At 39.8% G+C, this 16,051-nt stretch overlaps 1 protein-coding gene across 1 annotated transcript in view; it reads left to right on the forward strand.

The window, feature by feature from the left end:
- ADAMTS20 (ADAM metallopeptidase with thrombospondin type 1 motif 20) overlaps positions 1-16,051 on the forward strand; it is a 165,366-nt gene that overhangs the window by 97,405 nt on the left and 51,910 nt on the right. The window contains exons 22-28 of the mRNA XM_039511994.1: positions 12-176; positions 3,165-3,287; positions 4,497-4,598; positions 5,785-5,949; positions 6,173-6,472; positions 6,824-6,985; positions 14,653-14,829. Coding sequence (XP_039367928.1) covers positions 12-176; positions 3,165-3,287; positions 4,497-4,598; positions 5,785-5,949; positions 6,173-6,472; positions 6,824-6,985; positions 14,653-14,829 — 1,194 coding nt within the window. The remainder of the gene's footprint in view (positions 1-11; positions 177-3,164; positions 3,288-4,496; positions 4,599-5,784; positions 5,950-6,172; positions 6,473-6,823; positions 6,986-14,652; positions 14,830-16,051) is intronic.

The following is a 16,051-nucleotide window of genomic DNA, read 5'->3' on the forward strand; positions in this document are numbered from 1 at the left end:
TCACTCTGTAGTGTCCTGTGACATGTGGGAAGGGAATGAGGTATCGACAAGTATGGTGTCACCTGAATGATGAAAAACTGAGAGAGAACTTCTGTAATCCAAACTCTAAACCAGAATCAGTAAGATCATGTGAACTTCATGAATGTGCATCTTGGCAAGTAGGACCATGGGGATCAGTGAGTACATAAGTATTTTTGCTTTTTTCATCTATTCTAGACTTTTGAATGATCATGCAACAGCAAAGTTTCAAAATATTTTCTGTTGGAATATAATTGCTAAGGTTGTAAGATTCTGTCACACCTCAGCATGTTTTGTGTGTGTTGAGTAAAAAGTGTTGCTAACCCAAAATTAATGAAAGTAGATGCAATTCTCAGAGCAGTCATATTCGTGGTAAATGTTCAGCCAGTCATTTCTAGACAAATCTGCACTTCTAGGGGCATCCTTGATTTAAAATATAAGACTATATATGCCAAGCTAATGATACTGTTAAGAATCTCCAGCTGCTTAATATAATATATGAACTTTAGGAAAAATGCACAGCTTATTTATTTTAATTGAAATAAGTGTATTTACAATTCAGCAGTGTGTGCTTTGTTTCGAAAGGCATATATCTGGTATACATCCGAGATACTGCAAAATTCCAAAATAGGATGTACTTATTTGAAAGAGGGATATTTCTAGTAAAGTAGTTGAAAAAATAGTTCAAAAGAAGGGTCCTTAATTTGATGGAGCCCCGTCTGAATAATCAAGCCAGCATTGTTTTCAGGTTATTCAAAAGAAGTCTCTGATATTCATTGAGAATATGTAGCTAGGGAGCTGGACAGCATATGATAATATTTTTTTTACCTGTGAGATGCAGAGACCTTGTGGAGAAGAGGCCTATAAGCACATTCTTAAACTATACTTTTCACTTCTGTAGAACTTTTAATCTATCCAATCTCTCTCCATAGAAGGCAGAATTCCTCAAATTTAGTGTAGTGCTGGGCAGGGGCGGCTCTAGGCATTTCGCCGCCTCAAGCACGGCAGGCAGGCTGCATCCGGCGGCTTGCCTGTGGGAGGTCTGCTGGTCCCGCGGCTTCGGCGGACCTCCCGCAGCCGTGCCTGCGGGAGGTCCACCAAAGCCGCGGGACCAGCGGACCTCCCGCAGGTAAGCCGCCGAAGGCACCCTGCCTGCTGCCCCCGCGGTGCTGGCAGAGCGCCCCCCGCGGCTTGCCGCACCAAGCACGCGCTTGGCGTGCTGGGGCCTGGAGCTGCTCCTGGTGCTGGGAGTCTGTGGAGCAATTGCTAATGATCTGTCACCAGTGCTGGCTTCTCTACATCTCCAGCTGCTAAATTGCATTAAAATGAGCTAAAAATCCATTACATACTTTCATGATATTACTTTTCCATGTAAGCAATTGCTATACTTGGCATTTCTGATTCAACACCTACACGAAATTTGCCAAATAAGAAATCCATGTAGTAATAGCAACAAAACAGAACTCTCCATCTTCATTACTCCAAATTCCATGCATTGGCATCTACTGATAAACAGCAATTTTTACTGCCAACTTCTGATTTAACAACAATATCTGAATATTTCTTAGAATACAGGATTTTTTCTGCTAATGTAAGAGCCCTGAATGAGTATATAATGAAATAATGAAGAAGGGTCATTAACATTAACTTTGAGCAAAAGAACAGCTTTCATAGCATCTACACCAGTGGTGGGCAACCTGCAGCCCATGGCTGCACGTGGCCCATCAGGGTAATCTGCTGGCAGGCTGCGAGACAATTTGTTTACATTGACCGTCCGCAGGTACGGCCACCCGCAGCTCCCACTGGCCGCGGTTCACCGCTCCTGGCCAATGGGAACTACAGGAAGCAGCAGCCAGCCTGCTCCACTTCCCGCAGCTCCCATTGGCCGGAGAGGGCGAACCGCGACCACTGGGAGCTGTGGAAGGCTGTGTCTGTGGACGGTCGATGTAAACAAACTGTCTGACGGCCCGCCAGCAGATTATCCTGACGGGCTGCATGTGACCTGCGGGCAGCAGGTTGCACACCACTGATCTACACTGATTTGACTTTTCACTTCATTCCCTACAATGTTTATCAAACTAGAAGCTTGTTTCACTGGACTGTTTGTTCCTAGTAACAGAAAGTTAATTCTGCTTGGTGTACAATGCATCTTAAACAAAAATTTTGAAGCTATAAAAACCCAAATGTTTTGATATGATCCTGAAGTAATTTCTTGGGACGCTATATGAAAAACCACAATGTATGGTCACTCTGCCTAACGCCAGCATAGCCAGCCCTGGAAGATTCCTGTGGGGTATGCTTGGGGTAGCATATCTCCATTGTGGCTTTTAAATGACTGGGACATCCCTGTGTCTTGCAAACTCTGCGTGTTGTAGTGGCCTCTGGAGCTGTTGGCTGCCTGTGTAAATTAGAGCATCCTGAGGGCTGCTCTGATTTATGTCTGGAGCAATCTGAAGCCTGGATGTTATCAGGATTAGAGAAGCACAAAGGGTGTTTTTGCATATTCTCCTAATACAGCTGTTTTTCTTTTTTGTCCTAGAGAGAGAGGTTGGGGTTGGATGGTTGAGGTTTGATATCCAGTAGGATATGAAAGGGGCACTTCCTGTGACTTGAGAAATGTTTGCAGGGGACATGATTGTGGATAAAGATGGTTATCAGGGAAATAAATGTACTGTATTTGCATTAGCCATAGTTGTTAAACATTTTTGAAGGCTAATAAGCAGGGTAAAATGAGCAGGCCAATTGCTGTACAATGAGGGTCTGATTTTCAGAGTTTTAGGCATGCAGTTCCCTGAAAGTAAATTAAATAATGCTAATTGTGCAGAAAATGGCAAGTTATGTATAACTTTTCATTCGTAGGTATGTTTAATACAATTATTGGTATGGTAATTAAGCATGTAAATTAGCTCCTGTGCAGTAGTTATTCAGAATTATTATTCAATATTAAAGTTATTCCACCTGTTAAATTATCATTAGAATATTTTTAGAGAGAGAATAAATTTAAATTTAAAAAAGGACTGTGCAAAAAAATTATTTCTAGATTATTTTGTTCCTGTTCTTATTACATGGATCTTCTTTAAAAAAAGAAATTGTATCAACATTTTAGAATGATGACCAAGTTTTAAACTATTTGTTGTCTTTGTCAGTGTGCTGTGACATGTGGACGTGGATACCAAATGCGTGCAGTCAAATGTGTGACTGGCACTTATGGAGTTATTTTAGAGGATGACAGAGAGTGCAATGCTGCTACCCGTCCTAGAGACAGTCAAGTAAGTCAAACAAATGCACTTCAAGCAAACAATTTTTTTTTAAAATTTAAATAAACCCAATTATATAGCCTCATTGCCATGGGGGATGGGGGGGCTTCAGTGAAGTATCTCCCAGTAGCCTAGAGGCTGGGAGTATTATACTGAAACTAAGTGTCCATATTGTGTACTTCAAATCTGGATGGTGGAGGCTGAGGAAGAGAAGAGGCATTATGGGGCAGGAGCATGACTGACATTCCTGGATAGCCGACCACTCCCTGAATAGCTGGCACATGACTGGGACTGCCCAGACTTTTGCAGACAGTCAAAAGAACCTTTGATTAATACTAAAATGCTCCAGTGCATGGAGCAATATGCATAGGCTGACCACATGCAGGCTGGGGGCAGACTCTGTTGTGGGATTCTGATCATGTTTAGTTAATAGAGGGGGGGATATGACTACTTGAGCGAGGAATTTCTGAGGTTAATATATTTTAGTTGTATATGCTGGTATAACTTGGTTCCCTGCCCTTTCCTTTTATTCTGGATTCCTATCCTTCCCTTTCTTTTAATTTAATCCTATATTTTCCCCTAATAAAGTTTTTGTTTGTTACACTCAACTGATCTTTGATTCCTTTTAATAATATAATGCAAATGTTCTGGAGTCCATAGGGGTTGTGTATTCATATGTACATCCAGCCACTGGGTGGAGGAACCCCATATTAAGTACCCGGTACAGCTCCAGAACACCAGCAAGCTCCTCTTGGCTGTTTTGTATGGAGTTAGGTGGCCTGTGAGCATGCCTACCAGATCAAGCCCCACAGATGAGTTAGTGCCTATCTTCCCCTAGTTTGTGGATCATACTGTGGCTTAGGCACCCAGATGCCAATAAGGCAGAGAAATAGGCCTAGGGAACTTGTACTGCAAAAACTTAGGCAACAGGTGAATGGGGGTTTTGAGAATACTAATGGTGCATAAATCTGGTACTTAGGCCCCTAAGTCCCTTTATGAATCTATCCTCAAAAGTGGAATCTGTGTGGACAACACATCTGGAAGAACCATAATTACTATGAGGTAAATGACTGTTCTTTTAAACACCACTGAATAAGGCTATGGAAAAGTAGAGAACAGAATTACTGAAAAATTGTGTTACTATAATATAAAGGTGATTTGCTTTGCTTTTTGCAGTTCTGAAAAATGTGTTTAAAGTTTACATTATCCTTTTTTGCACAGGACTGTGAAATGCCTCCTTGTCCAGAAACCACAAAATTATGGACAACATCGCTTCCTGTCATAGGGAAGGTGACTCAATGGAGATATGGATCATGGACCCCAGTATGTAATATATTACAGTGGGCATAGTAGCTAATTATATAGTTAAGAAATTCCCATTCTGTCCCATTTATCAGTGCGTAGAACTTGAATTTTATCTTTCGGTCTGAAAAGATGAACTTTTGGAGGTTGTTTGTGCAAAAGTGATTCACCAGTTTTTAAGCATTGGGAGAGTGAAAATATAAATTTTTCCCATTATAAAAGGATTATTGATGCCTTTGGTTTAAACAGCTATACTGCTGAATAGTGATGGGGTTAAAGTTGTAATTTTGCATGTAAATAAATTTCATTGAAAAGAAGTGTCTTTGAGTACTCTGTTAAAAATTGGCTTTGGTTTATCTGAGATATGAACATTTGAAAAGATGCACTGATCCTGTATATTTTTTGTAAGTTCATAAAGTGTATAACTGAGACATGCATGCATTTCTAATTTAGCTGTGTAGTGCAAAGTGTACTGAAATTGAGACCGGATTGAGATAATGCCTACTCAGAAAGCCTTTGACACAATTTATGGACAGTTTTTGAGATATGAACACATCAGGGAGGGCTTGATAGATTTATGCTGGTGTCAAAAACAGAGTAATGACATTAAAAATCAGGCCCTAAATATACTTTATCATTATGTCAATGAAATTAGTCTCAATAAAATAATTGAAAAATATAGGAAGACGCTACCTATAGGTATCTAAACTGTAGAAAATAATAATAATATTACATGATAATGCAATCATATATTTTGAAGACTACATCTTAACATGTACACTCATGTGAAACAGTTAAGGTTGCACATCCAAACCCCATAGCCCTTTTGTGAGCTGCGCATGTCAGGCCCATCTAGCAGTACTCAACACCTCATTCCCCGAAAGCAGAGCTCCATTAGAGCCGCACTGTCAGGGCTTCCCCACTAGCAGTTGCTCCCAAGACTTCACCTTAAAGGGAGCTATTCACCATGGAGAGAGGCCAAGAGAGGTGATACAGGCTGAGACAAATACACATCTTGGGTTATTTGAAGAGTTACTCTGGATTTATATCCATATAATTGAGGTTGGAATCTGTCTCTTTGTGTTTAATGTATGGATTAAAACCTATATTAAATCATGTTAGTACTAAATATGCTTACATTTGCAAGTTAATTTTGGGTTTCTTGGTCTAATAAAATATGATCATCATATATTGTTCTGCTTCATAGTGCTCTGCATCTTGTGGAAAAGGTAACCGTGCTCGCTATGTGAGTTGTAGGGATGCTCATGGTGGAGTTGCTGATGAATCACTCTGTACACACTTACCCAGACCAGCTGAGATTTCAAACTGTTTTAGTCCATGTGGAGAGTGGCAAGCTGGAAATTGGTCACCCGTAAGTATTGATTTTATTGTTGTATTTATATCATATTAGTGCCCAAAGGCTCTGATTAGAATTGGGTCTTCATTGTGCTGTGTAGAGGTGTATGAAGAGACTGTCTGTGCCCTGAAAAAAGTTAATTATACTTTTATTAATTTCAGAAGTAAATATGAATATCTTTAGTTATTGTTTTTTGATGTTATGTTGTATCACAAGTGTTGGGTTAATTTTTGGTCAGTGCACAGTTACATGTGATAATGGAATAGCAACAAGACAAGTTGTCTGTGTCAACTACCATCAACAAATTGACGAGAATTACTGTGATCCCGAAAGCCGTCCTTCCAAAGAGCAAGAATGTAACATGCCTCCATGCCTGCCAGTGTATCGTCATATTCCTAAAATGCATGACCATCCAAGCCATTTTCCAGAACTAGATTACCCTCCAATACACAGGGGCCATCACCCACAAGATAATGTAAATCAATGGAGCCAGCCTTCTGTAGGAGGAAACCAGTGGAGAACAGGACCATGGGGAGCAGTAAGCAAACTACTAAAATGTATTTACTATGTTCATCATTCTGCATGCATTAGAGTTTTGTTTTTTAACATTTCTGAAAATGACGTTGTAGTACAGTACCTATTTGGTTAGCTTAAATATATATTTTTATTTTAAAAGCAATATTTTAATATGTTTAATAAAAAACAATTGATTTTGATTTTTAAAATGTAGAATGTTTAGAACTTTTACAAAAATTTTTTGGGGGGTTTTAATTTATAGTTCAGTGCCAATTTCCAAATTTCTTATTTTCAAATTCATTTAAGCAATATATTGTACATTGCAGTGCCTGCACAACTAACAAAGATGTATATTTGCCTTTTGTTTTACTAGTGCTCTAGTACTTGTGCAGGTGGATTCCAACGTCGTGTTGTAGTGTGTCAAGATGTGGATGGAATAAGTGCTAATCATTGTGATGAGGCAACAAAGCCCCCAGAGTCAAGGCACTGTGATTCTGGACCCTGTCCACGATGGAACTATGGGAACTGGGGAGAAGTAAGATTATTTCAGTTTTTAAAAAAAAATTGTGAACCTTTTGAGCGTTTTTTTTAAAAAAGGTAAAATAATTATTTAAGTATGTATACAAGAGAAAATCTTTTTTACTAGTCTAAAAAGGATCAAACATTTTCAAACTCAAACAATTTTTATTTACCACTGTCTTCACAATGAATAAGCAACTTATTTGTTCAATGATTAATCCAGCCTTTGTTATATAGATTGCCTATAAAAGAGCATGTTGTTTCTGTTGATTACTGGCATCTGGTTACCATATCTATAAGCAGTAGACCAGTGAGGACTTGCTAGTGGTTATAGCTTTGTCATGCTGCCTGACACATGGCAATTATTCATTAGTCTAATTAGAAGATTATTTGGGTGGGAGAAGGGTTTACTCCAAAAATCATTTTCTATCACAGTGGTTCTCAAACTTTTGCATTGGTGACCCCTTTCACACAGCAAACCTTTGAGTGTGACCCCACCTTATAAATTAAAAACACATTTTTTATATTTAAGTCTATTATAAATGCTGAAGGAGAAGCAGGGTTTGGAGGTGGAGGCTGACGGCTCGGGACACCCCACATAATAACCTCATGACTCCCTGAGGGGTCACGACCCCCAGTTTGAGAACTCCTGGTCTAACAGCCACCGTAAGAAAATATAAGATGGTGAAATAAAAGATTAATAGATTTTAAAGCCAGAAGGGACCTCGTGATCATCTAGTCTGGCCGACTATATATCATGGGCCATAGGACTTCCTTGAATTATCTCCTGTTTGAACTAGAGCATATCTTTTAGAAAAAAAAATCCTATCTTCATTTAAAAAATGTCCAGTGATAGAGAATCCATCACAACCCTTCGTAAATTGTTCCAATGGTTAATTATCCTTGCTGTTAAAAATGTGCACTTTGTTTTTAGTTTTAATTTGTCTAGTTTCAATTTCCAGGCAATTGGATCTGGTTATACCTTTTTCTGATAAACTAAAGAGCCCTCTATTATCAAATTTCTGTTCCTCAGGTAGCTACTTATAGACCGTAATCAATTCAACCCTTAATCTTCTCTTTGTTAAGATAAACAGATTGAGCTCTTTGATTCACTATAAAGCATGTTTTCCAATCTTTTAATCATTCATGTGGCTCTTCTCTAAACCCTCTCCAATTTGTCAAAATCCTTCTTGAATTGTGGACACCAGAACTGGACATAGTATTCCACTAGCAGCTGCACTAGTGCCAAATATAGAGTTAATATAACCTCCCTACTCCTACTTGATATTCCCTGTTTATACATCCAAGGATTGTGTTAGCCCTTTTGACCACAAGTCATTTTCAGAGTCATTGCTTCCTAGGAGAGAGTCCCCCATTCTGTAAGAATGACCTACATTCTTTGTGCCTAGATGTAGGATTTTACATTTGGCCATATTAAAATGCATATCATTTGCTTGCACACAGCTTATCAAGTGATCCAGATCACTCTGTAACAGAGACTTGTCCTCTTCATTATTTACTACTCCCCCAATCTTTGTGCCATCTGCAAACTTTATCACTAGTGATTTTCTTTTCTTCCATGTTGCTCATAGAAATGTTAACTAGCACAGAAGTAGATTCTTGCAGGACCTCAATAGAAACACATCAGCTTGATAATAATTGCCCAGGTACAGTTGTATTTTGAAACCTGGCAGTTAGCCAGTTTTTAATCCATTTACTATGTCAATTTTTAATGTTTGCGTTGTTCTAGTTTCTTCAAGTGTTGTGCGGTACCAAATTAAATGCCTTACAGAAGTTTATAATACATCAGGACTACTATCTTATCAATCAGACTTGTAATCTCATAAAAAATGATATCAAGTTAGTTTGAAATTACCTATTTTCCATAAACCCATGTTGATTGGCATTAATTATATTACCCTACTTTCATTCTTTATTTATCAAGTACTGTATCAGCCAGTCTGGTTTTTTTTTGTCTGGAATGGATGTCAGGATGACAGACCTGTAGCATTCTTTCCATCCTTTGGAACTTCCTCAGTTTTCCAAGACTTATTGAAAATCAGTATTAATGGTCCAGAGACTTCTTCAGGCAGCTCTTTTAAAACTCTTGTATGCAAGTTATCTGCATCTGCTGATTTTAAAATGTTTAGCTTTAATATCTGCTTTCTAACATTCTTCTGAGTTACTGTTGGATTGGAAAGTATTAAATCATCGTCATATTAAATGATTACATCACAAGGCTTTTTCCCAAATACAGAACAGAAATATTTTGAATACTTCTGCCTTTTCTGCATTATCATCGATACTTAGCCATTACTAGACAGAAATGGTAGAATTATCATTATTAGTAATGGCTAATATAATGTTTTGTTTCTAATATATTTTAAAAAAACCCTCCTTCTTATAGTCCTTAACTCTTCTGGCTGTGAAGTTCTTCTTGTGTCCGTTTGCTTCTCTCATCAATTTTCTACAGTTTGAAGCTTCTGATTAATATTCATCACTATGAACTTCTCCTTTTTTTCTATTTGTTATACAGTATACATATATCTTTCTTTTTAAGCACCGTAGCCCTTTTCAATATGGAATTTTGGGGTTCGGGGCATCTACTAAAATGATCTTAAACAGTTCCCAATTATCATTCCCTTTTTTCTCTTTAAATTCTTTCTCCCAACTGATTTGTCTCATAGTTATTATCAGCTTTGTAAAATTGGCTTTATTAAAGCACCAAGTACATGTATTACCCATCTGGACTTTATTCTGCTTTCACATTGTAAATGTGATCAAGTCATGATCACTTGTTCCTAAGCTATCACAAATTTTTGGTTCTGTGATCAATTCCCTGTTGTCTGTCAAGATGAGGTCTAATATAGAATTACCCCATGTTGACCGCAAAACATTTTGAGTGAGGAAATTGCCATTTGCAATTTTTAGACATTCCAAAGATGTTTATATACTGTCAGCATGAGACCTCCAGATACTGGAACAAATTATTAAACAATTGGTTTATAAGCCCATAGAAGATAATAGCTTGATAAGAACAAATCATGCCAAACCAATCTGATTTCCTTCTTTGACAGTGTTGCTGGCCTAGTGGATAGGGGAAGCAGAAAATGTCACGTGTTTTGATTTTAGTAAGGCTTTTGACACAGTCACAATCATTTTAATAAGCAAACTAGGGAAATATGGTCTAGATGAAATTACTGTGAGTGCACAACTGGTTTAATCAACTGTACTCAAAGGCTGGTTATCAATGGTTTGCTGTCAAACTGGGAAGATCTATCTAGTGGGGTCCTTCAGGGTCCAGGGTCCAGTTTCATTAATGACTTGAACAATGGAGTGGAGAGTATGCTTATAAAATTTGTGGATGACACTGAGCTAGGAGGGCCAGCAAGCACTTTGGTGGACAGGATGGGAATTCAAAATGACCTTGATGAATGGGAGAGTTGGTCTCAAATCAACAAGATGAAATTCAATAGAGACAAGTGCAAAGTACTGCACTTAGGAGCAAAAAAAAAAAAATCTAACGCACAACTACAAAATGGGGAATAACTGACTAGGCAGTAGTACTGCAGAAACGGTTCTGTGAGTTATAGTGGATCACAAATGGTATACAAGTTGTCAGTGTAATGCAGTTGCAAAAAGGTTAATAGCATCCTGGGGTATATTAACAGGAGTGTTTGTTTGTAAGACACAAGAGGTAATTGTCTTGCTCTGCTCGACACTGGTGAGGCCTCAGCTGGAATACTGTGTCCTGCTCTTGGTGCCACACTTAAGGAACAATGTGGATAAATTGGAGTGACAGAAGAGAAACAAAAATGATAAAAAGTTTAGAAAACATGACCTATGCGGAAAGGTTTAAAATAAAGTGGGCATGTGTAGTCTTGAGAAAAGAAGATGTGGTGGGGGAAAGGACCTGATAACAGTCTCCAAATATGCTGTTATAAGGAGGACGGTGATCAATTGTTTTCCATGTCCACTGAAAGTAGAACAAGAAGTAATGGGCTTAATCTGCACCGAGGGAGTTTTGGTTAAGTATTAGGAAAATCTTTCTAACTATTAGGATAGTAAGTACTGGAATAGATTACCAAGGGAGATTGTGGAACCCCCATCACTGGAGGAAGTTTTTAAGAGCTGATTAGACAAACACCTGTCAAGGTGGTCTATATTTGCTTAGTCCTGCTGCAAGACCAGGGGATGAACTAGATGACCTTTGTGGTCACATCCAGCCCTACATTTCTATAATTCTATGATTCCATCTCACTCAGATTGAAGTCCCCCATGATAACACAGCTATTTTTTCCCTTCCCATTACAGATAGGCGCTTAAGAGCCATTCATTTGTTCTCTTGTGTGATTTGGTGGTCTGTAGTAGACACCAGCTAGTATTCTATGTTGTGCTGTATCTTTTATGACATTGATTCATAAACATTTAAGAATACTTGTTTCTGAGTTGTCAATGTCTTTGAAGCAAGTAATGCCAATTTTTACATAGAGTGCTACTCCCCTCCCCCTTTGCAGACTTGATCCTTAGGTTGTAACCATTGATTTTAACATCCAACTCTTCCCACCAGGTTTCAGAAACAGCACCTAGGTTGAATTTATGCTCATAAGCGAGCATTTCATATTCCTGTTATTTAGTACCTAGTCTCCTAGCAAGTGAGAAGTTTCCTCAGAAGCTGAAGCTTACTGTACAGCTGACTAGAAGCGTTGCAAGAATTACTGTTCTCAGGGCATGTGAAGCACACAGTAGATGGAGAAAAGAACTGGGTTGTAGCATTAACTTAATACTATGGAAAATGGTAACCTTCTTTGAAAGGGAGATCATGTATTTGAAAAGTGAGCAAGGGAAATAGCTAAACCATTTCAAAGAGCCAAATAAGATGACTTGGGGAGGATACAGACATTGTAAGTCGAGAGAATCTCAACTCCCCCTCTTTAAGTGTGATGGTTTGTATGAACTGTTATCAATTATGAAAGTAAGGAAGGGATTCTCTATTGCAGGGGTCGGCAACCTTTCAGAAGTGGTGTGCCGAGTCTTCATTTATTCACTCTAATTTAAGGTTTTGCGTGCCGGTAATACATTTTAACATTTTTAAAAGGTCTCTTTCTATAAGTCTATATTATATAACTAAATTATTGTATGTAAAGTAAACAAGGTTTTCAAAATGTTTAAGAAGCGTCATTTAAAATTAAATTAAAATGCTGAACTTACGCCGCCAGCCTGCTCAGCTTGCTGCCAGCGTGGGGTTCTGTTCACCTAGGCCAGCAGCGGGCTGAGCAGGGCCTGCAGCCAGAACCCCAGACCCGGGGGAGAGGGGGCAGAGGTTTCAGGGGTCAGGGCAGAGGGCTGGGGGAGGGGGTTCAGGGCAGAAAGCTGGGGTGGGGGTGGTTCAGGGATCAGGGTGGAAGGCTGGGTGTGTGGGGGGATTCAGGGCAGAGGGATGGGGCTGTGGGGATGCAAGGCAGAAGGCTGGGTGTGTGTTGGGGTGGAGGGGGGTTCAGGGCAGAGGGCTTGGGGGTCTAGGGGGTGCAGGGCAGAAGGCTGAGTGTGTAGGGGGGGTCAGGGCAGAGGGATGGGGCTGTGGGGGTGCAGGGCAGAGGGCTGAGTGTGTCGGGGGGGTCAGGACAGAGGGATGGGGCTGTGGGGATGCGAGGCAGAAGGCTGGGTTTGTGTTGGGGTGGAGGGGGATTCAGGGCAGAGGGATGGGGCTGTGGGGGTGCAGGGCAGAATGCTGAGTGTGTGTGGGGGGTCAGGGCAGAGGGATGGGGCTGTGGGGGTGCAGGGCAGAGGTCTGAGTGTGTCGGGGGGGTCAGGGCAGAGGGATGGGGCTGTGGGGATGCAAGGCAGAAGGCTGGGTTTGTGTTGGGGTGGAGGGGGATTCAGGGCAGAGGGCTTGGGGGTGTAGCGGGTGCAGGGCAGAATGCTGGTGTGGGGGAGTGTCAGGGCAGATGGATGGGGCTGTGGGGGTGCAGGGCAGAGGGCTGAGTGTCGGGGGGGTCAGGGCAGAGGGATGGGGCTGTGGGGATGCAAGGCAGAAGGTTGGGTTTGTGTTGGGGTGGAGGGGGATTCAGGGCAGAGGGCTTGGGGGTGTAGGGGGTGCAGGGCAGAATGCTGAGTGTGTGGGGGTGTCAGGGCTGAGGGTGGGGGGGGTCCAGGGCAGAATACTGAATGTGTGTGTGGGGGGGTTCAGGGCAGAGGGCTGGGGTGCTCGGCTCGTAGGGGTGCTCCCACCCCCTGCCCTGAGCGGCTCTTGGCAGGGGGCTGGAAGGGATATGCCCTGTTCCAGCCCCTTCCCCAAGGCTCTGTCCCTACCTCTCTCTGTCCCCTCTACGAGCTGCCGCTCTTCCCCCTCCCTCTTGCTAGGGCCATCAGCTGATTGGCTTAGGGAAGGAGAGGGAGAGCGGTGGGTGGGGGGGGCTGAGGGCCAGGACCGCGGCAGGCAGCTGCGTGCCACTCAGAATCTGCTCGCATGCCATGTTTGGCACGCATGCCGCAGGTTGCCAACCCCTGCTCTATTGCATGTCTGAGCAAACTTTAACCATAGATTCTGTGCCAAAGACCACATGTACAGTTAAACAAATATTTTGAGTTTATTCTGACCTAGGGTCTCACTTGCATTACCTCCTACATATTGAATCCCATGTACCTCAATAACCAGTAGATTAATTTTTGAATTTTATGAGTAAAAATGGAAAATTCAACATCTGATTTTTTTCATATGTTATTCACCAGCTCTAGTAACTTAGTTCCCTAGGCCTAGCCTGGGCATCATGTCATTTTCTCTGCTAATACCTGCACACTAAGGAATTTGCTTTGTACAATAGATACAGCCCTCCTTTGGTTTAGTATTTTCTTAATAGAGAAACAGAGTATATGACAATAAAGCAGTAGGACATATTGTTTCCTCATCAGATTATAATTTATTTCTAATAGTTTATTATAAATAAGCAATATTTTCTGAGAAGAATGGATTAAGTTAACTAGGAGTGAGCTTGGGCTAGAGTGAATCCAAACTAGCTTTTCTATTTGTTTTAGCAGTACACGTAACGTTTGACAGAACTTCTGGCTAAAGTTTCTTTCTCTTTTTGTTTCTGCTCTACAAAACAATAACTTTAAATTTGAAAAAAATAAATATGTAGTATGTATATCAGGAGACACCTATGTCTACAAAACAAATGACCTTTAAGAATCAGAATATGAACATCAGGAGGGGTAGTGTACTTTTTTGCCCAGTGTTCCTGGGGGTTCTCTTGTTCAAGCAGAAAACTTAGTTTTATGCCCAATTTCCATTTGCCCTTATCACAGAAAAAGGGGTACATGCTACACTGACTCTGGGTGCTAACCCTGAAGACTTACTAATTTCTCTTAATTTTTTTCTCTCATACTAGTGTTCACTTCTGCCTGAAGGATCAGACTGTTTTCTATCTTCTTGTCTTTTGTAGACAAAAGTTAATTAAATATAAAAATGTAGTTTTGTAAGCTCTTTGGGGCACAAACTGCCTTTTCGTTATGTATGGGTGGAGTACCTAGTAAATGGGACCAAGATTTTTGCCTGAGGCATCTAGGCACTAGCGCAATAAAAATATTAAATAGTAATAACAGTTTACTGATTATGCAAATATCTGTTTGGCATATGAAGACTGTTGATGAGACCCCTGAACTATATCTTTTTTATTTTTTTAGTGTTCTCATACATGTGGAGATGGAATAAAGACAAGATTAGTGATTTGTCAGCTTCCTAATGGCCAAATGTTGAATGATCAAAGCTGTGAAATTCTAGACAAGCCACCTAATATGGCACAATGTAATGTGCATTCTTGCCCTGGTGATGTTTCATGGCAACGGGGACCATGGAAATCGGTACGATAGTATTCACTATTTCCTCCCTCTTTTCCCCCCCCTTTTTCTTTTATAAATTATATATAGTATTTTTGTTTGATCACAGGGAGACAAAACTGTGTGTGGAATGTACTCATTGTAGCTTTATTAAGCATCTGCTACTGCTCCCATTTAATTAAATGGCAAACTTCCATTGACTTGTCTGGCAGCAGGATGTAAACAATCAAAAGAAACATTTAAAATGTGGTTGCTGTTCATCCTGGGTTATAGTGCTGATAAACAGTTTATTCTGTTCTGCAGGAGGAGGAATCAATTTGGGATTTTAAATTTAAAATAAATACTGTAATTTGTGCTATAGTATTATCTAGATATTTATATCTATATTTCCATGTAGATATATCATGCATAACATTCTAATCAAAGCTATATCTAAGTATCAAATGTATTTCACACACGTGTATATTTTGTTTTCCCTGTAATCAGTCAGTACTGTACTCTGCATTTTATGTATAATTGTGTATAAAGGTTTACATTTGTGGATATAACAATGACTAATTAAAGGTGTCTGTATAATTGTATAAGTAATTCTAATAGAGCTCCTATCTATATGTCACTGTCTATTATTATGTAAAAACAAATACAGTGATCATCATTAAAATCTGTACAGTTCCCACTTGCAGATAATATACATTACTGAAATAATCACAGTAGACCCTATGCTAAGGGACTAGGTAGTATTCCCTATGCTGTGAATGCCACAGTAACATTTATTCGATAACGTGCAAAAATTGTAAAGAGATCAATGGCAACTACCATAGGGCCTGGATCCAGCTCCACTGAAGTCAGTGGCAAAAATCTCATTCACTTCATTGGGAGCAGGACCAGGATCACAATTCTGTTAAACATTGCTTATATTAACAAGCTGATTTAATTTGGTGTTTTTGATGAAAGAATGTGGAAATATTATATTAAGTGAACTTCAGATTTCAATTTTAAAATATTTGTAAATAATCTAATTTTATAACCTAAATTTGGTACAAATATAAATTGAAATAGATGTTTTAATTAGTAATTTATAATAGTATCTCTTTCTTCCACTGTGCAATCAGAGTTTCAGTCTTATGCTGGTGCCTGCATGTCTGTTAAGCAAATCTTGTTTAGCCATTTGCCAAATGTTAACTGGTGACTTGCAAAAACTTACTAATATATGCTTTTGTTTTGTTTTGTTTAACTGTAGAATTAC

The sequence above is a fragment of the Mauremys reevesii genome, linkage group 1, assembly GCF_016161935.1.
Source record: "Mauremys reevesii isolate NIE-2019 linkage group 1, ASM1616193v1, whole genome shotgun sequence".
Lineage (NCBI taxonomy): Eukaryota > Metazoa > Chordata > Testudines > Geoemydidae > Mauremys > Mauremys reevesii.